This window comes from Moschus berezovskii, chromosome 21 (genome assembly GCF_049115385.1).
Source record: "Moschus berezovskii isolate FMDL1 chromosome 21, NW_MosBer_1.0, whole genome shotgun sequence".
NCBI classification, from domain to species: domain Eukaryota; kingdom Metazoa; phylum Chordata; class Mammalia; order Artiodactyla; family Moschidae; genus Moschus; species Moschus berezovskii.
The window spans coordinates 42,823,982-42,843,893 of NC_142480.1; the positions used below are offsets into that span (position 1 = coordinate 42,823,982).

At 46.5% G+C, this 19,912-nt stretch overlaps 1 protein-coding gene across 2 annotated transcripts in view; it reads right to left on the bottom strand.

Annotated features, from left to right (window-relative positions):
• Positions 1-19,912, bottom strand: part of IL16 (interleukin 16) — a 108,946-nt gene that overhangs the window by 26,323 nt on the left and 62,711 nt on the right. For both annotated transcript variants that reach the window (XM_055417957.2, XM_055417958.2), the window contains exons 7-10: positions 11,462-11,535; positions 10,276-10,492; positions 7,325-7,442; positions 4,730-4,862 (exon numbers count right to left, since the gene is read on the bottom strand). In XM_055417957.2, coding sequence (XP_055273932.2) covers positions 4,730-4,862; positions 7,325-7,442; positions 10,276-10,492; positions 11,462-11,535 — 542 coding nt within the window. The remainder of the gene's footprint in view (positions 1-4,729; positions 4,863-7,324; positions 7,443-10,275; positions 10,493-11,461; positions 11,536-19,912) is intronic.

Below are 19,912 nucleotides of genomic sequence, written 5' to 3' on the forward strand. Positions count from 1 at the left end.
AATCAAGTCATTAAAATAAATAAATAAACAGAAAAGTGACAAGTGTTGATAAGGCTGTTAGGGGAAGCACACTGATTGAAACCGCCCACCCTGGTCAGGCACCATAGTAACCAATTGCATGAGTTGTTTTACCACAGGAGGTCCTGCTAAGGAACACGGAACTAATAAGCCACCACCAACCGGAGGAATTTGGGGAAAGGTCAAAAGGAGACACCACATGTCCGACCACCTCCCAGAATCCTTCTCTCTGGCATCCATCTTGGCTGAACAAGGTGTATGCCACCAGGAAGGACTCTGAGTGAGAATGATTGGCTAAGGACAACCCGGAAACTAATCTCATCACCATAAAACCCGAGACTGCAAGCCATGTGGCAGAGCTGTTCTCCTGGGTTCCCTTATCCTACTGCTCTCCACCCGGGTGCCCTTTCCCAATAAAATCTCTTGTTTTGTCAGCAGATGTGTCTCCTCAGATAATTCATTTCTGAGTGTTAGACAAGAGCCCGGTTTCGGGCCCTGGAAGGGGTCCCCTTTCCTACAACAAGGATATAGAGAAATTGAAACACTTGTGCATTGCTAGTGTGAATGTAAAATGAGACAGCCAAGACGGAAAACAGTATGGAGGTTCCTCAAAAAATTAAAAATAGAATTACCAAATGATCCAGCAATTCTACTTCTGTATATTACCCACATAGAATGGAAAGAAGGGACTCGAACAGACATTGCACATCCAGGTTCAAAGCAACAGGATTCACAATAGCCAAAACGTGGGAGCCACTCAAGTGTCCCTCAACAAATGAAGGGACGTGCAAAATATGGCCTCTACATACACAATGGAATCTTATTCAGCCTTAAAAAGGAAGGAAATGCTGACATATGGACACCATGCTAAGTGAAAGAGCCCAGTCACACATGACACCACTTAGGAGAGGTATGCAGAGTTGTCAAAATCAGACAGCAAACAGGGGGAACTCTGGGACACAGTGGGAGACAGAAAGTAAATAGAAGAGTTATCTCCAGAGGGGGGTATGAGGGCTGTTTAAGGGGTAGAGAGTGTCACTTTGTCAAGATGAGGAGTCCTGGGAATGGCTGATAGTCACGGCTGCAAAACAATGTGAATGTCCATCATGCCACTGAACTCCATGCTTCAAAATGGCTAAGACTGGAGACTTCCCTGGTGGTCCAGTGGCTAAGACTCTGTGTTCCCACTGCAAGGTTCCATCCCTCACTGGGGAACTAGATTCCACTCACAACTAAGAGTCTGCCTGCCGAAACAAAGATAGAAGACCCTGTGTGCCACAATTAAGACCCAGTGCAGCCAAATAATACATAAATATTTCCTCCAGCGTGCTTTCTGTCAGTGCTCACTAACTAAGCAGGGCTGCATTTGAACTCTGCCACACAGGCCTGTGTGGATCTTACCCACCATCCCCTTCTCTGTCCTATTGATACTGGGAGTCCAGAAATTCACTAATTAAGAACATAGGCCATCATGGGTTTAAATCCTAGCCTCTCCACTTCATAGCTCCACCATTGGGCAAGTGCCTTTTCCCTTCTAAGCCTCGATTTTCTCATCTGTGAGATGGAGGGGAAAACCAGACCCGCTTTAAAGTTGGACAACAACTAAATGCATTGTGTATGTCAGGTCTTTAGCAAACCCACCTGGAACACATTGAGGTTGAAGTAAAGACTGATGGTGATTATCACCAGGGTCCCCAAAGTCATCTCACCCATGCCCATGGCTGCACTTCCCACTTCATGCTCCCACCTGCATCTCACTTGCCAGCCATTTAGTTCAGTTCAGTTCAGCAGCTCAGTCATGTCTGACTCTTTGCGACCCCATGGACTGCAGCACACCAGGCTTCCCTGTTCATCACCAACTCTTGGAGCTTGCTCAAACTCAGGTCCATTGAGTCGGTCATGTCATCCAACCATGTCATCCTCTATCATCCCCTTCTCCTTCAATCATTTCCAGCATAGGGGTCTTTTCCAATGAGTCACTTCTTCCCATCAGATGGACAAAGTATTGGAGCTTCAGCTTCAACATCAGTCCTTCAGGACTGATTTCCTTTAGGATTGACTGGTTTTATCTCTTTGCAGTCCAAGGGACTCTCAAGAGTCTTCTCCAGCACCACAGTTCAAAAGCATGAATTCTTCAGCACTCAGTTTTCTTTATAGTCCAACTCTCACATCCATACATGACTACTGGAAAAACCATAGCTTTGACTAGATGGACATTTGTCAGCAAAGTAATGTCTCTGCTTTTTAACATGTTATCTAGGTTGGTCATAGCTTTTCTTCCAAGGAGCAAGGAGTTTAATTGCATGGCTGCAGTCACCATCTGCAGTGACTTTGGAGCCCAAGAAAATAAAGTTTCTCACTGTTTCCATTGTTTCTCCATCTATTTGCCATGAAGTGATGAGACCGGCTGCCATGATCTTCGTTTGTTGAATGTTGAGTTTTAAACCAACTTTTTCACTCTCCTCTTTCACTTTCATCAAGAATCTCTTTAGTTTCTTACGGCTTTCTGCCATAAAAGTGGTGTGATCTGCATATCTGAGGTTATTGATATTTCTCCCGGCAATCTTGATTCTAGCTTGTGCTTCATCCAGCCTGTCATTTCACATGATGTACTTTGCATAGAAGTTAAGTAAGCAGGGTGACAGGGTGACGTACTCCTTTCCCAATTTGGAACCAGTCCGTTGTTCCATATCTGGTTCTAACTGTCGCTTCTTAACCTGCACACAGATTTCTCAGGAGGCAGGTAAGGTGGTCTGGTATTGCCATCTCTTTAAGAGTTTTCCACAGTGTGTTGTTATCCACACGGTTTAGGACTTTGTCGTAGTCAATAAAGCAGAAGTAGATGTTTTTCTGGAATTCTCTCGCATTTTTGATGATCCAATGGATGTTGGCAATTTGATCTCTGGTTCCTCTGCCTTTTCAAAAGCCAGCCCTAATCAGCCTTAAAGGTAACTGCCTGCTGGCCTGTCTAACTAAACACCCCACAGTGCCTCCATCTCACCAGTCCCCAACTGAGATCATTCTTGTTGAGTTCTGCCCCAAGGTCACAGGTGTTAGGCCTCCTCAGAAGTGGAGCCCAGAACCGAGGTCATCTCTGAAGCTGACTGAGCCCCTTTGGCTTTGCCAAAAGCCTCCTGATCATCACTAACAAACTTCCTGACTCCCAGTTAGGCCAAGATGCCCACTCCAGTAAACACCCAATAGTGCCCCAACCAATCACCTAACACCAACTGTCCAGCAGGAATTTTCTTTGTCTTGAGGCTATAAACATTGGCTATTAACCCACAGAAACTGTAGGCTCTCCCTGGTCTGTCAGGTCTGACTGGAGGTTGGTCTGCTGTGCTTGCATTGCCCACATTATCTCTGCTGTTTGTTCTTAATAAACTCACTCCCTTCTGAAATGCTCTGTGTCTGGAAATTCTTTTCCAACTCGAGCTTGGACTGCCTCAACAATTCTCTTTCCTCCCAAGTCCACTCCCTTCTTCAGTTCTCTGTTCTGGCTGTGGTGTTGCCATCACTCCGTCTTCCAATCTAAATATACTCCAGTCCTCCTAGGCTCCCCTCTCTCTTATCCCAAACCTAATCAGTCAATATAGCTCTCTTTTTTTCTAACATCGAAGATGATTTTTAAAATCCTTGTTGCTTGTCTATTTCATTTATTTATTTGTTTAGTTTTTGGTCATGCCATAAGGCATGTGGGATTTTAGTTCCCCGACCAGGGATTGAAACTGCACCCCCTGCATTGAAAGTGTGGAGTGTTAACCATTGGACTGCCAGGGAAGTCCCCAACCAACAGATTTTGTTGATTCTTCCCAAGTTGCCTCCTGCTGCCCCTTCTGCTCTATTCTCCTCCCACATCTGCTGTTTAATTCAGGCCTCATCATCTATTTCCTTTCTCCGAAAAACTCCAACTCCACCTACTTCATCCTGTCCTCTGCAGAACAATCAAAGGGTAAAAAGAAAATTCTGAACATGTTACAGCTAGAGCTTCAGACTCTCCTAGCTCGTCACCACCTGCAGAATGCAAACACTTAGAGTCCTGTGGAAAGCCCTTGGCATGTGACCTGATGCCTCCCCAAACTCCATTCTCAACCCTCTGCTCCCGTCTCTGCACCCTAGTCCCGAGAGCATATGCCTCCCTCCTTCCACGGCAGGTGCCTTCACGACTCTGCAACTTGCTGCCTGGAATGACCTTCCACAGAGTCTCTGCCTGGAGAAAACTAACTTCTGGTACATCTTGCTTTTATCTAACCTTCCCTTCTGTATGCCTGTGTTCTCATAGTACTGACCACGCTGTATTGCAATGATTTCTCTGCCAGTCTCATGGGAATGTTAGGATCTGGAGGGCAGGACTGTGTGCTCTGAGCTCACTCACTTCTCCCTGTGTGCCCAGTGCTCGACTCCAGAGAGTCACATAGTGGGGACCCGCTGGATGCATGGATGAGTCAATCTCTTCTATCTGTTAACAGAAACTCTGGGTCTGTGTTTTCCAGCCCTAGGACCTGTAACTCAGCCATGAGAACCTCCTGAGCTAATGCCAAGTGCCTCAGTGTCTAGGAGCTTGTCATAGGACTTCTGCTGCAGAAACTTGTTACTACAGATGCTTGGTTCAAACTCAGTTAACAACATCTGCATGTTCAACCACTTCTTGTTCCCATGGGAGTCCTGTGAGAGTGGGCCTGGGAGGGAGAGGATGCCCAGGGGGAGTCACCTGTGGGTCTGGATGGCGGCTAACCATGATGGGGATAGGACCCGGGTTACAGTGACTCAGGATGGCGTAGACTTCGTTGAGCGTCATGCAGTGAACGGGGGAGTCGTTGATCTCCACCAGCTCATCGCCGCATCTGCAAGAGGCAGCAACAGGGAGTCGTCAGGCAGCTCATTCACAGGGTATGTGCACGGCTGAGTCCCCAAGGTCCCACTCCTGCCTAGGCTGCGTGATGAGACCCCAAATTCACCGCGCTGACCAAAGCAGCTCATCACACACCCGCTCCATGCGTGACCACAAAATGGGAGACAGTGCATCCCAGAGTGGGGCAACATTCACCACAGTTTGTAACTTTTTTCTGCCCTTTTCCATCTAACTTAAGCTCGAATGAGATGGGGGTGTAGTTTAACCAGTGTAATGGATTAACCAATTAACCACAGGTGAACCGATCACGTCCTCTCTTGGGCCTTCTGTGTTCCCATACGCAGAATGTGTAAGGGGATGAATGAATGGGATATGCTAAAAGGTAGAGAAGAAATCACTGGTTGAGCTTCCTGTAAAAAGAAATAAATTGGGACAGCAATGGAGTTCATTCTTATAAGGCAGGAAACGGGGGGAGACGAGGTAGAAAAAATAAGGCTGCTTCAATAAACGGGATTTGTACAAGCCAATTCCTTTGCTTCACACACCGGGAAAATGAGACAGAGAGGGTGAAATTATCTCAATAAGACCTCACTTAAGGACTAGAAACTTAAGTGCCACATAGTAAATATTTACCCTACTCCAGTATTCTTGCCTGGAAAATTCCATGGACGGAGGAGCCTGGTAGGCTGCAGGGATTGAAACTGCACCCCCTGCATTGAAAGTGTGGAGTCTTAACCATTTTACTGCCAGGGAAGTCGGAAACGACTGAGTGACTTCACTTTCACTTTTCACTTTCATGCATTGGAGAAGGAAATGGCAACCCACTCCAGTGTTCCTGCCTGGAGAATCCCAGGGACGGGGAAGCCTGGTGGGCTGCTGTCTATGGGGTCACACAGAGTCGGACACGACTGAAACTTAGCAGCAGCAGTAAATATTTTAGGCTTTGCAGACCACACCGGTTTTATGACAACACTGCAACTCTGATGTCATAGCATAAAAATAACAGCTTTAGAGAATATGTAAATGAATAAGGCTTTGTTCCAATAAAACATTATTAAAAAAAAATACAGATGGTGGGCCCTCCTTTGCCATCCTCTGCCCTAGCTGGTTATCAGCAGAGCTGGGACTGAAATTTAGGTCTCCTGACACTGATTTCATGGTTCCTGCTGCTGTGGTCGGCTGCTTCTTTCTTCTACATTGCTATTGCAGAGTCGGTCCCCCTTTCTCCTTCTCCTTGCTAAGAAAGCACACATTTTCATTTCTGTAAAACAAGACCATTGCCAGACAGCACCTGATGCCAAGGAAAGTGAAAGTTTCCAAAACAATTCCTACTCAGCTCAAGTCTAAGAGGGAAGACTATCTCAAGAGATTTGGACTAAAACCATCACTCTGACTGAGCCACTCTGTTCCAGGTGATAGCACAGCAGCTCAGCCAATGAGCTGTCACCCTCCTGCCTAGGATAGCAGCAAACCCATCATTAATTCAAGCTTGTACATACTATAGTGATAGGAAAACCTTTACAATATGGCCAAACCCTGCTGATTTAGCAAAACCCAAACTCAGTAGAGAAGGTATACATGAAGATATATTATCTGGGATACATATAAATCTATAGCATATGTTACTGTTGTTTAGTAGCTAAGTCATGTCCGACTCTTTGAGACCCCATGGACTGTAGCCCACCAGGCTCCTCTGTCCATGGGATTCCCCAGGTAAGAATACTGGAGTGAATTGCCATTTCCTTCCCCAGAGGATCTTCCTGACCCAGGAACTGAACTTGACCCAGGAATCTCCTGCTTGGCAGGCAGATTCTTTACTGCTGAGCTACCAGCATATATCATACGCTCGATGAGAGAAGATAAACCATATATGAATGTGCGACTGAGTATTCTAACAAGTTAAACTGGAACAAAATATTCTTACTAGATGCAGATGACTTGTCGAAAATAAAATTTAGGTTTTCACTTCTCTTAGGAGTTATTTGTAAAAAGACATACATGAAATGCCGAAAAATCTTTTGTTTGTGCTACCAAGAAACGGAGTTAATACTACTGATTTGCTTAGTAAGCTTTTTTTTCCCATATAGACTACACAGGCAAACCTCTTGAACCTCCTGTTTATGTTACTATACAATTAACATCAGTTAGATCTGAATTAAAGTGTGTTCACTTCATGTTTTCTGTTCCTGGCCATTATTCTCCGAGACAATATCTTACATGATGACGTGCGTACAAATTCCCCAGGATCTTCTTAAACTGCTGCTTCCGATTCAGTGAGTCAGGGAGGGCCCTGGAATTCTGCATGTCCAAGGGATTCCCAAGGGATGTCAACGCCGCTGGTCCAGGAACCACACTTTGAGGTGCAATTCTAAAGATCTCATCTTCCGATCAATCTCCTGACACACTAAGGAATTCCTGCCTTAAGATCTTTTCCAAAACATAATTGGGACATACCGCAGTCGACCGTCCAGATGTGCCACAGATCCTGGAGACAGCGTGTGAACGAAGATGCCGGAAATGCACTGGAAATAGGGGACGCTGCACAGTCCGATGCCCAGTCCGACACCAGCCTCTGGAAGGCAGAACAGGGTGTGCGCTGGGGCTTGTGACTGCACTAGACCAGGTGTGCGCTGGTCTGTCTGGGGCCCAAACTTGTCCTGGGTTAGCTGGTGTCTCCTATTGATCAATGCAGTCACTCCATGCATAGTTGCAGAGCATCACTGTGAACAGGCACTGCTCGAGGGTCAGAAACTAGTGACCAAGGCAGATGAAGATGCTGAGATCAAGTAGGGAAAGAAAAAGAAGGAAGACAGGGAGGGAGAAAGAAAAAAGGGAAAAGGAAAGGAGGAAGGGACGGAAGGAGGGAGGGAAGGTGGGAGGAAAGAGGGAAGATGGAAGGGAAGAAGGAAGGAGAGCAGGCCAGGTTGCAGAACCAACAAGGAGGCCAGCCAGTACGGCGGGAACATAGCTCGTCATGGCGAGAGTGCTCAGAAGTCCCTCAAGGATTTCCAATTGCAATTAGCAGAGCAACAATCAAAGAGATCAAACCAGTCAATTCTAAAGGAAATCAATCCTGAATATTCACTGAAGAATTGATGCTGAAGCTGAAGCTCCAAATACTTTGGCCACCTGATGCGAACAGCCAACTCACTGGAAAAGACCCTGATGTTGGGAAACATTGATGGCAGGAGGAGAAGCGAGTGACGGAGGATGCGATGGTTGGATGGCATCACCGACTCAATGGGCGTGAATTTGAGCAAACTCCGGGAGATAGTGAAGGTCAGGAAATCCCGGAGTGCTGCAGTCCACCGGGTCACAAAGAGTCAGACACGACTGAGCAACTGGACAACAACAAAGCTGCAAAGGCCTGCAGGTTCTTTCTCTCTGTCCCCACAAAGTGCCCCCAAACCACTTCTCACCCTGCCCACCTTGCTGCAGCAACACTGGCCTTCCTCTCTCCCAACAATCTGGGCCGGCCGCTGCCTCTTCACCCTCCAGGTCTCAGCCTGGCTGCACTCTGGAGGGGAGGGCCTGTGTGTGTGTGTGTGTGCATGAGAGACACCTGTGCTTGCTTAATTCTGTTTTATTTTAACCACTGCACCAGAACACAGTGACTGAATTGACTGAATTTGGATGTTGTGTCCTGGGTTTCTGTTAACAAACAGAGCCCTAGACCCTGGGGCTAAACAATAATCACAAAACACTGGAAAATCATAAAGAGAGATGCAGACAGAGAGCAGTCGTATGAGTACCAAGGCGGGAGGGAGCGGGGGGTGAACTGGGAGACTGGAGTTGACATATACACACTGCTATGCACAAAACAGCTAACCAATGAGAACCTACCGTTTAGCACAGAAACTCTACTCATTGCTCTCTGGTGATTTAAACGGGAAGGAAATCCAAAAAAGAGGGGATATGTGTATATGTATATGCCAAAGCCTTTGACTGTGTGGATCACAATAAACTGTGGAAAATTCTGAAAGAGATGGGAATACCAGACCACCTGACCTGCCTCTTGAGAAACCTGTATGCAGGTCAGGAAGCAACAGTTAGAACTGGACATGGAACCACAGACTGGTTCCAAATAGGAAAAGGAGTACGTCAAGGCTGTATATTATCACCCTGCTTATTTAACTTATATGCAAAGTACATCATGAGGAACACTGGGCTGGATGAAGCACAAACTGGAATCAAGATTGCCAGGAGAAGTATCAATAACCTCAGATATGCAGATGACACCACCCTTACGGCAGAAAGTGAAGAGGAACTAAAAAGCCTCTTGATGAAAGTGAAAGAGGAGAGTGAAAAGGTTGGCTTGAAGCTCAACATTCAGAAAACAAAGATCATGGCATCTGGTCCCATCACTTCATGGGAAATAGATGGGGAAACAGTGGAAACAGTGTCAGACTTTTTTTTTTTGGGCTCCAAAATCACTGCGGATGGTGATTGCAGCCATGAAATTAAAAGACGCTTACTCCTTGGAAGGAAAGTTATGACCAGCCTAGATAGCATATTAAAAAGCAGAGACATTACTTTGCCAACCAAGGTCCGTCTAGTCAAGGCTATGGTTTTTCCCGTGGTCATGTATGGATGTGAGAGTTGGACTGTGAAGAAAGCTGAGCACTGAAGAATTGATGCTTTTGAACTGTGGTGTTGGAGAAGACTCTTGAGAGTCCCTTGGACTGCAAGGAGATCCAACCAGTCCATTCTAAAGGAGATCAGTCCTGGGTGTTCATTGGAAGGACTTATGCTAAAGCTGAAGCTCCAATACTTTGGCTACCTCATGCAAAGCGTTGACTCACTGGAAAAGACTCTGATGCTGGGAGGGATTGGGGGCAGGAGGAGAAGGGGACGATAGAGAATGAGATGGCTGGATGGCATCACCGACTCAATGGAGGTAGGTTTGAGTGAACTCTGGGAGTTGGTGATGGACAGGGAGGCCTGGAGTGCTGTGATTCATGGGATCGCAAAGAGTTGGACACGACTGAGCGACTGAACTAAACTGATAGCTGCTTCACTTTCCTGAACAGCAGAAACTAACACAGTATTGTAAAGCAACCATATGTGTGCTCAGTCACTTGGCCGTGTCCGACTCTTTGCAACCCCATGGACTGTAGATGGGATTTCTCAGGCAAGAATACTGAAGTGGGTTGATATTGCCTTTTCCCGGGGATCTTCCTGACCCAGGGACCAAACCCATGTCTACTGCATTGGCAGGTTGATTCTTTACCATCTGAGCCACCTAGGAAGTCATAAGGCAACTATACTCCAACAACAAAAACCTGTTTAAGGACAACAGCCTGGCCTGATTCCCCTAGGAAAGTCTGGGAGACAGCTCAGAAGTGGGGGGTCCAGTCAGAGGTGGAGGAGGACAGTGAGGCCCCTGGGAGGCAACGCCTGCCTACCTTTCTTCAGAGACACCTCCACCAGGATCCTGTCGTTGGGCTTGGTGCTGCTGGCGGGCGCCGCAGGGCTCTCCAGGATGAAGGAGCTGCAGTCCTTGGTGACACAGGTGCTGGAGCTCAGGGAACGGCACAGTGGGGGGGACAGGTGGCTGCCCAGGGAGTGGGGGGCCGTCAGGCGGGTCCTGACTGTGAGGGTGAGCAGCCCCTTTTTGGCTTGCTGAAATAGAGAGGGTCACAGTTTCCAGCAGCAGCTCAAGGCAAGGCCAACCTTTTATTTACTGCTATTTTTTTGTGAATAACAGAAGCGGAAGAACATGCTTTTGAAGAACATGTAGCAGAGTGTGTGTGTGTGTGTTTGTGATATGGAAACCTGTGTATACACATGCTGCTTAGTCTTGTCTGACTCTTTGCGACCCCATGGACTATACAGTCCATGGAATTCTCCAGGCTGGAATACTGTAGTGGGTAGCCATTCCCTTCTCCAGTGGATCTTCTTGACCCAGGAATCAAACTGGGGTCTCCTGCATTGCAAGTGGATTGTTTACCAGATGAGCTATATGGAAGCCCATTCCCAGGTGGCTCAGTAGTAAAGAATCCTCCTACCTATGCAGAAGATGCAAGAGACACAGGTTCAATCCCTGGGTCGGGCCAATCCCCTGGAGAAGGAATTGGCAACCTACTCCAATATTCTTGCCTGGGAAATGCCATGGACAGAGGAGCCTGGCAGGCTGCAGTCCATGGGGTCGCAAAGAGCTGGACACAACTGAACACGTGTGTGCACACATACCACATATACACATATATATGCCAAAAAGATAGTCTTGAACTAACTAGTTGGAGACTCAAAAAATACCTTTCAGTGACTGTCTTCAAAACTTAAAGCAGATTGTAACAGAAATACACAGAACGTTTTGACGAGGCCTCTCGGATAGTTGACGAGATAGTTGATAGTTGACGAGGCCTCTGACAACAGTCCTGACCACACTGTGATTTTCTGAGTGAAGCCTCTTTTGGGCACTGTGCCAAGATTGGTGTCAGTGCCAAGATTGGTGTCAGCGGGGTGCCCCACGCAAAGGAGCCCGCCGTTAGAATGTGTAGGTTTGAAGGAAGCAGGGTGATGTTGTGAGCTCGGTTCCTTTGTCTGGAGGCCCCAGCATTTGGCCGTAGAGGGATACCAAATGGTCACCTTGAACTTCTGTAAAGCATCCTGATGTGTCAGTCCAGCCATCGACTCCCCATTGAGTTCCAGAATTTCATCACCTGTTGGGAGAGGGAGGAGGGAGGAATCGTCGTAGCTGAGAAGAGTGTGGCCCCAACAGGGGGCATTACCCCCACTTTAAACTCTAGTGCCCTCCCCCACGCCCCTGTCCAGCTCTCTGTGTGATGCACAAACCTCCACAGAGAACATTACTCACCCAGGTCTCTCCCACTGGGAGGCGGGCGGGGCAGCAGAGCTGGGCCTTCTCTGGACCCTCTTACTGTCCAGGGTGGGATCCAGGGTCCTTAGCCAAGGCCTGGTCCGGCCGGCTCCCTGTCCACCTCCTGGCCTCACCTCTTCCCCTCCCGCCTCAGCCCCTCATGCCGCCCTCTCCCCGGACCACTTGCTGAAACATCATACACCTGCCTTTCCACTGTCATCTGAGAAGCTCCGTGATTGTTTCCATGGATCTTCTCAACTACAACGTGTGTCTCCTACCTTCTCCAGCTACCATCTCTTTATTTTTTGTTGCACTGGGTCTTTGTTGTGGTCTACAAGCTTTCTTTAGTCGCCATGAGTGGGCTTAGTTGCCCTGTGGCATGTGGGATCTTAGTTTCCCGATCAGGGATCGAACCTATGTCTCCTGCATTAGAAGGTGGATTCTTAACCGCTGGACCACCAGGGAAGTCCTAGCTACTGCCTCTTAACCTCTCAATCTCTTCTGATTTTGTGCTCTTGGGGCATCTGGCACCTCCCACTCTCAGAGCTCTCATCACCCCAGTGGTCACTGATAGCCTGAGATAGTCCCTCCCTGAAGATGGGGCTTTGTAACAGCAGATGCTGTACCCCCAGGGCCAGTTCCAGGTGAGGCCTCCCTAGTACTCAGTAAATGTGGGTTGGATGTGATGTTTCCAGAATGCCATGAAGATCCTGTCTTACAGAAGAGGAAAGTGAGCTCAGAGAAGTCTGAAGTTCATATGGTAACAGGAATTAGGACTGGGGGCTTTTTACTCCGGGTCCTGTCTCCACAACACTAACACACCTAAGAGAAGAATTTCTTCTGTATCCAGAAATCCATTTATGTGCACAGAAAATCACTTGTTCCCATTCATTCAATCTATTCAATACACCAACAGAGAGCACTGTCTCTGTTTTTTTGTACGACCACAATGCAAGGCATGTGGGATTTTAGTTCCCCAACCAGGGATTGAACCTGTGCCCTCTGCAGTGGAAGCACAGAGTCTTAACCACTGGACCACTGGTCCTCTGCCTCTGTATTTTTTACATGACTTTCTGGCCTGATTGCTTTTGCCGAATCTGCAGCCACTTAATTATGGTTCCATTATAGACAATCCATCTTTTTTTTCCTCTGGTTGCTTTAAATATACTTTTTCCTTTGTCTTCAATAGCCTGAATTTTAACTAGGATGTATTGGGGTGCTTCCTTATATCGAAGTTCCGGGCTTTGAAGCAATTCTAGAATATTCTTAACCATGCCCTCATTACCTGTCACTCCCCTGCTTTCACGATGCTCTTTCCTTCTAGAATTCCCATTAGATTTTCTGGACCTTCTCAACCTATTTTCCATGTTTCTCTAGTGCTCATCTTTTTTTTCTCCATTGCTCTGTGTGGCCTCCCTGGATAATTTGCAGCTCACATATTCTCCTGACAATTGCATTTATCTGCTGTCTAACCCATCCACTGAGGTTTGTTTGTTTTTAAATGTTAATGACTTTACTTTTTTTAATTTCTAAGCTATTTTTTCACATTTATCTTTTCATTGTGTCCTATTCTTTCCTTATTGTTTTTCAGCTACTTCTTTTATTTTTTTCAACATATAATACACTGAGAAATAATCTCCACAATATTGTTGTTGTTCAGTTGCTCAGTCATGTCTGATTCTTTTCGAGCCAGGCTTTCCTGTCCTTCAACACCTCCCAGAGTTTGCTCAAACTCATAATCTAGTTAATATTAGTCACCACACCTGGTTACAAGTTGTTTTTTGTTGTTCTTCTGATGAGAAAACTTTCAAGATCTACTGTCTAAAGAGGTGTGTTGTTGTCAAAGCAGTGGAGGGCTGGAAGAGGGAAGGAGTGGGAGTTTGGGATTGGCAGATGCAAACTAGTATATACAGGATGGATAAACAGGAAGGTCCTACTGTACAGCACAGGGAACTATACTCAATATCCTGTGATAAACCATAAGGGAGAAGAATATGAAAAAGAATATAAATGTGTATCACTGAGTGGCTTTGCTGTACAATAGAAATTAGCACAACACTGTAAATCATCTATACTTCAATAACATTTTTTTAAAAAGCTCTACTCTCTTAGCAACTTTCAAACACACAATATAATATTATTAACTAAAGTCGCCGTGATTGATTCACTTTATAACTGGGAAGCTTATGGCTTTTGACCACCTTCACCAATTTTGCCCACCTCCAACAACCACCCATTTATTCTCTGAATCTGTGAGTTCAGGTTTTTTGTTTTTAGTCCACATGTAAGTAGGATCATGTACTGTCTTTCTCTGTCTGACTTTTCTCACACAGCATAATGTCTTCAAGGTCCATCCATGTTGTCCTAAGTGGCAGGATTTAATTCTTTTTATGGCTGAAAAGTTATAGCCTTTATTTTCAACTCATTTTCAAGGGGAGCTTGTTTTCCAGTGAGACTCCCATAGCCCTCAGACTGCTAACTTTTCTTTTTTCTTTTTTTCCCAGTAGGCACCCAGGGGTCTCAGGGCTGGTTTAGGACTAGTTGTAACATTAGCTCTGTGGTGTGGAAGTCCCGAGACCCAGGTTCTGATGGGAAAGCTGAAGACTCACCCAGACACAGGCTGACTCTTTGTTTTCTTGAGGGAGATGTCTTTCCTCTACCCAAGAGTCAAGGACAAAGTTACGTTTCCTCCTTGCTTCCCTTGGCTTGATGTCTTATGAGCATGAAGGCTTTCTGCAGGTTCTCAGAGGTTCCCAGGGCCCATGGCCACCCTCCCTGTCCCTGAGTGGGCATCAAACCCCAGGCCCTGGGCCTCACGCCCCATAATCAGCTTCCTGCGCTATTGATAGGGACAGAGTGAAGAGACAAAGTAGGTGATTAAACAGTTAATCCCACCAGGGGACTGTGAGGAGAAAAAATATGGGAGGCCCTGCAGCTAACGATTACTCAGGAAGGCAGGTTTGCTTAACTGCAGAAACAAGCAGGCTTGTTTAGCAACAAAACCATGCGATAGAAGCAGGAGACATGCCCCCAAACAGTAAAGCAAAGGTGGCGTGAGCCCCACATCCTGCTCAGTGAGCTCAGTAAATTAATAATCCCTAGGACACGCTCTCTGCACGTGTGAAAAAGAGTAATTTGTGGACCTAATTTGACCTGTAGGGACAAGAAAACTCTCCTGCCCAACCTGGAGAAGCTGATGATGGACGCATGACGTCTACTCAAGAAAGAGAAAGAAGGTCTCCTCCTCCCCTTGTTTCCTTATTATTATAAAACTGTAGCCCAGTAAGTTCTCAGGGTGTGGCATTCCTCATCTGCCCACCTATAGAACTCACAAGTGTCCTATTCTAATAAACCACTTCTTATCTCCTACTTTGTCTCTCACTGAATTCTTTCTGTGCTGAGACAAAAGAACAAGGGCACCAGAGCTCTTTGGAGCCCTGGAAACGACACCAGTCAGTTTCACTCTCACATCATCAACTCCTGGGAATGTCATACTTAAGATTAAGTAGTTTCTTTGTGTCTGAGAAGCTGGGTGTTTCCATTTCTTTCTCTAGAGTCTGAATGTGCTATTTTATCCAATGTGTCTGTGACAATAAAAGGGGTGGGTAGAATGTTCAAATCAGCTTAATATGTTCAGCTGCTAAAACTAGAAGAGAAAAACAAAAGGCTCAGTCCTCCTCCTCAGAAGATGCCAAGTTGAGGAATGAAAATTGACAAATTAAAAAAAAATCACAATATAACTAAGTGCGTGCTGAAGGAAGGATTTATAAAGGACATTACACAAAACCCTAAACCTGTTTTCAAATTATTAGAAGGTCCATCCCAAGGGAGCCACAGACTCCAACTCTGGAACCCTCAGAGTCTTTATTCCTTATTTGGTCATTTCTGGTGGAAGGTGATTAGCCTTGGTTTTGCCATATAAATCTTACACAATCATTTTTTTTTTTTTTGCAAGGGGAATACAGATAAAACATTATTAGCTTTGATCTGGACACAATAGTTTTGTTGCACCTGTCAACTACAAAGTGGCACCTGCCAAGGGCATCTGCCATCTGCCTCTGGGGAGACTGAACCCTGTGCTCCGGCAGCTGTTGACCTTTTACACGCCCTGAAAGGAGTCCAGGGTAGACAGTGAGGCACGCTGAGCTCCTGGGAAGCTGGTGGAACAGATCTTTATAGATAGTTAGGTATTTTCAGGAACTGATTTTATGACCCCAATCCTCACATTTCCTCATATCTAGAAAAGCACTACGTCCTTTCATGGTGACATTAGCTCCTCGTAACCAGCAGAAAACCTGTTGTGAAATAAGTGCACTGAACACTGCCTTCACCGAAATCTTATGTACTGACCTTCCCCCACTGCCTCTTTGGAGCGGTCTCTCAGAACTATGTGAGGTACTGTCTCCTGGGCTGCAGTCCTCATTTTGCCCCAGATGAAACTTAACTCCAGCTCTCACACTGTGCATCTTCTTTCTTTCAGGCGACACAACAGATACATCCCCTGGGAATCCTTTAAAAAATGCATTTGTTTATTTGTTTATTTTTGGCTGTGCTGTGTCTTCGTTGCACATGGGCTTTTGTCTAGCTGCTGGGGGCTGCTCTCTAGCTGTGGGGCGTGGGCTTCTTATTGCGGCGGTTTCTTTAGTTGCAGAGCATGAGCTCTGGGGCGAGAGGACTTCCATAGTTGTGGCACACGGGGTTTAGTTGCTCCTCAGTATGTGGGATCTTCCCTGACCAGGGATCGAACCTGTGTCTCCTGCACCGGCAGACAGATTCTTTACCGCTGAGCCACCAGGGAAGCCCCTCGAGGCCCTATTCTTAAGCTTCACTTTTGAAAGAAGTTACAAAAGGGGATTCAGTCAATTATCTGAGGCTAGAATCAAGGACTGCAAACTAGCTGAGTGTCTTCTTCACCGAACTCTTACGATTGCTATGAACTAAGGGAGACAAATACCTGGAAAGAAAATCCATGGAGCTGGTTTCTCCTGGCCACTTCAGTTCCTCCTCCACCTTTTATTCAAACACAGAAAAGTTCAGCAGATAGAAATCAAGAGTCTCAGATTCTGATCCACTTTCCTCTTTTTCTCTCAGGGACTCCTCTGCAGGCCTCTGGATTCAGTTATTCCCCTAAAGCTGTGCCTCAGCCCTCTTCACTCTCCTCTCTTCCCTACCTCCTTTATCCACTCTATAACTTCAGCTATTTTCCACATAACCCTAAAAACAATTCAACAAGTTTAACTCTCTTCTCGAACTGGGACCCAAACTTTCATTCGCCTGTTGCACTGCGCCACCTAGTGGTCACCTGGAGACCTGACTCCACTCTGCCGTTTAAACCTGAATATCTTCACTTGGTCCCCTTCCTTCACCTTCTTGCTGCGGCTGTTGTCCAGTCGCTAAGTCGTGTTCAACTCTTTGCAACCCCATGGACTGCAGCACGCCAGGCTTCCCTGTCCTTCTCCCGCAGTTTGCTCAAACTCATGTCCACTGAGTCAGTGATGTCACCCAACTATCTCATCCCCTGTCGCCCCTGATCCTCCTGCCCTCAATCTTTCCCAGCATTAGGGTCTTTTCCAATGAGTCGGCTGTTCGCATCAGGTGGCCAAAGTATTGGAGCTTCAGCTTTAGAATCAGCCTTTCCAATGAATATTCAGGGTTGATTTCCTTTGGGATTGATTGGTTTGATCTCCTTGCAGTCCAAGGGACTCTCAAGAGTCTTCTTCAGCACCGCAGTTTGAAAGCATCAATTCTTTGGCGCTCAGCCTTCTTTATGGTCCAACTCTCATATCCGTACATGCCTACTGGAAAAACCATAGCTTTGACTAGATGGACCATTGTCAGTAAAATGATGTCTCTGCTTTTTAATATGCTGTCAAGGTTTGTCATAACTTTTCTTTTAAGGAGCAAGCATCTTTTAATTTTGTGGCTGCAGTCACTGTCTGCAGTGATTTTGGAGCCCAAGAAAATAAAATCTGTCACTGTTTCCACTTTTTCCCCATCTATTTGCATGAAGTGATGGCACTGGATGCCACGATCTTCAGTTTTTGGAAGCTTTAATCCAGTTTTTTCACTCTCCTCTTTCACCCTCATCAAGAGGCTCTTTAGTTCCTCTTCACTTTCCTGTGTTAGAGTTGTATCATCTGCATATCTGCTGCTGCTGCTAAGTCACATCAGTCTTGTCCAACTCTGTGTGACCCCATAGATGGCAGCCCACCAGGCTCCCATCCCTGGGATTCTCCAGGCAAGAATACTGGAGTGGGTTGCCATTTCCTTCTCCAGTGCATGAAAGTGAAAAGTGAAAGTGAAGTTGCTCAGTCGTGTCCGACTCTTAGCGACCCCATGGACTGCAACCTACTAGGCTCCTCTGTCCATGGGATTTCCCAGGCAAGAGGGCTGGAGTGGGTTGCCATTGCCTTCTCCCTCTGTATATCTCAGGTTGTTGATATTTTTCTGGGCAATCTTGATTCCAGCTTGTGATTCATCCAGTCCTCCACCTCCTATTCTATGTAACTCATCGTTGTTCTCTAGTTTACTAAGATCAGACAACTTCAGGGGTTCTCTGGCCTCATCTGCCACCGCCACAGAAGCCACTGCTTCACCTTCAGCATCTTTCTCCTCCCAAGTTTACAGCCTCAGGGAAGACCCTGAAGAGCTGGGAGCCTGGCTCTTAAAATAGCCTCTGAACTGGTTTTACTGTTTCTGGTATCTGGCCAGTCCACTTCATCTTACACTCAGCTTCCTGAATCATCTTAAAAAAAAAAACAAATAAAAAAACCCTGGTCCTGGCTGGTCCCTCCCAAATTAGAAAAAGCTTCCAACACTCCCCACTGTCCATATAATAAAATCCATATGCATAACTTTGTATAATGTTACAGTTGGCAAACTTTTTCTATAAAGAGCCAGACAGAAAATGTTTTAAACTTTGCAAGCATAAGCTGTCTGTAGAAACTACTCAATGCTGCCCAAGAGCAGCTGTAGACCAGAGGTCAATGAATGAGCATGGCTGTGTCCCAGTAAAGCTTTTCTATGGAGACTGAAATTAGAATTTAATTCGTCACAAAAGCATCAAAACCTCTTTTGACTTTTTTCAGCCATTGAAGAAACAGGAAAACTGTCCTTTGTTTGTGAGCCTTATAAACATAGGCAGTGGCCCAGACATGGCCTGCAAGGCTCTAGTTGGTCGACCGTACCCTGAACAAGTTAGATTATTAAAGGTGGTAAGGCTCCCAGAAAAGTATACAGAAACTGGCCTGATAGGGAAGAGAAGGAAGGTTGTGAAGTCTCTTGTCTTTAAAGATACATTTATAGCCCAGTGTCAGGACTGCAGGGTTTTCAGTCTGCTCCCTGACCATCTGCCCCCAAATTCTGCCTTCCAGTTAGAACATGGGGTCAAGCCTCTTGTCCAATAACTGGTGGGTGACTGTGGGGTGGGACTGGGTGGGGAGAAAACCCTCCCCTCTGAGACAAGGAGACAGAGAAGGGCACTCGAGGAGCATCTCAAGTCCTTCAACCCCTTCCTCTCAGGGGCTTCCCTCCCCAGAAGAGATGAAAAAGCTGAAGGGAGGCAGTTGATAGCACAGGGTGGGCAGAAGGGGGAGGAGGGCAGCGGGGTGGACCAGTAGCTTCTCAGTAGAAGGACCCCGTCTGATAATCCTCTGCATTCCTAGAGTCCAGAACAGGGCAGGCTTGCAGAGAACATTCACCCAACTCACTAGAGCACTGGCTCTGGCTCCCCATGGTTGTGGGCTGGGTTGGGCAGACAATAGAAAAGAAACAGGATGTCAATGGGAGGGGGTGCCAGCAACTGAGAGGAGCCTTGAAAAGCAAAGGCAGCAATAGGAATGCAAGGGGCAGAGCAGATAGTTTGGTCCTCTGTCCCGGGCCCGTGATAGGACTGAGACTGAGTGTGCAAACACACCCAGCCAACGGGCCAGGCATGACACAGCCATCGTGGCCATGTATCCCACGGCCTGCAGACTCTCTGCAGAATCCATGCCAGCTGGATTCTGAAGGCTTGAGACACAGGTTACGTTCCCAAGAGCTTCTACCGGGGCTTCCCTAGTGGTCCAGTGGTTAAGACTTTGTCTTCCCATGCAGGGGGTCTGGGTTCAATTCCTGGTTGGGGAATTCAGATCCCACATGCTTCACAGCCAAGAAACCAAAACATAAAACAGAAGCAATTTTGTAATAAACTCAATAAAGACTTTAAAATGGCCCACACA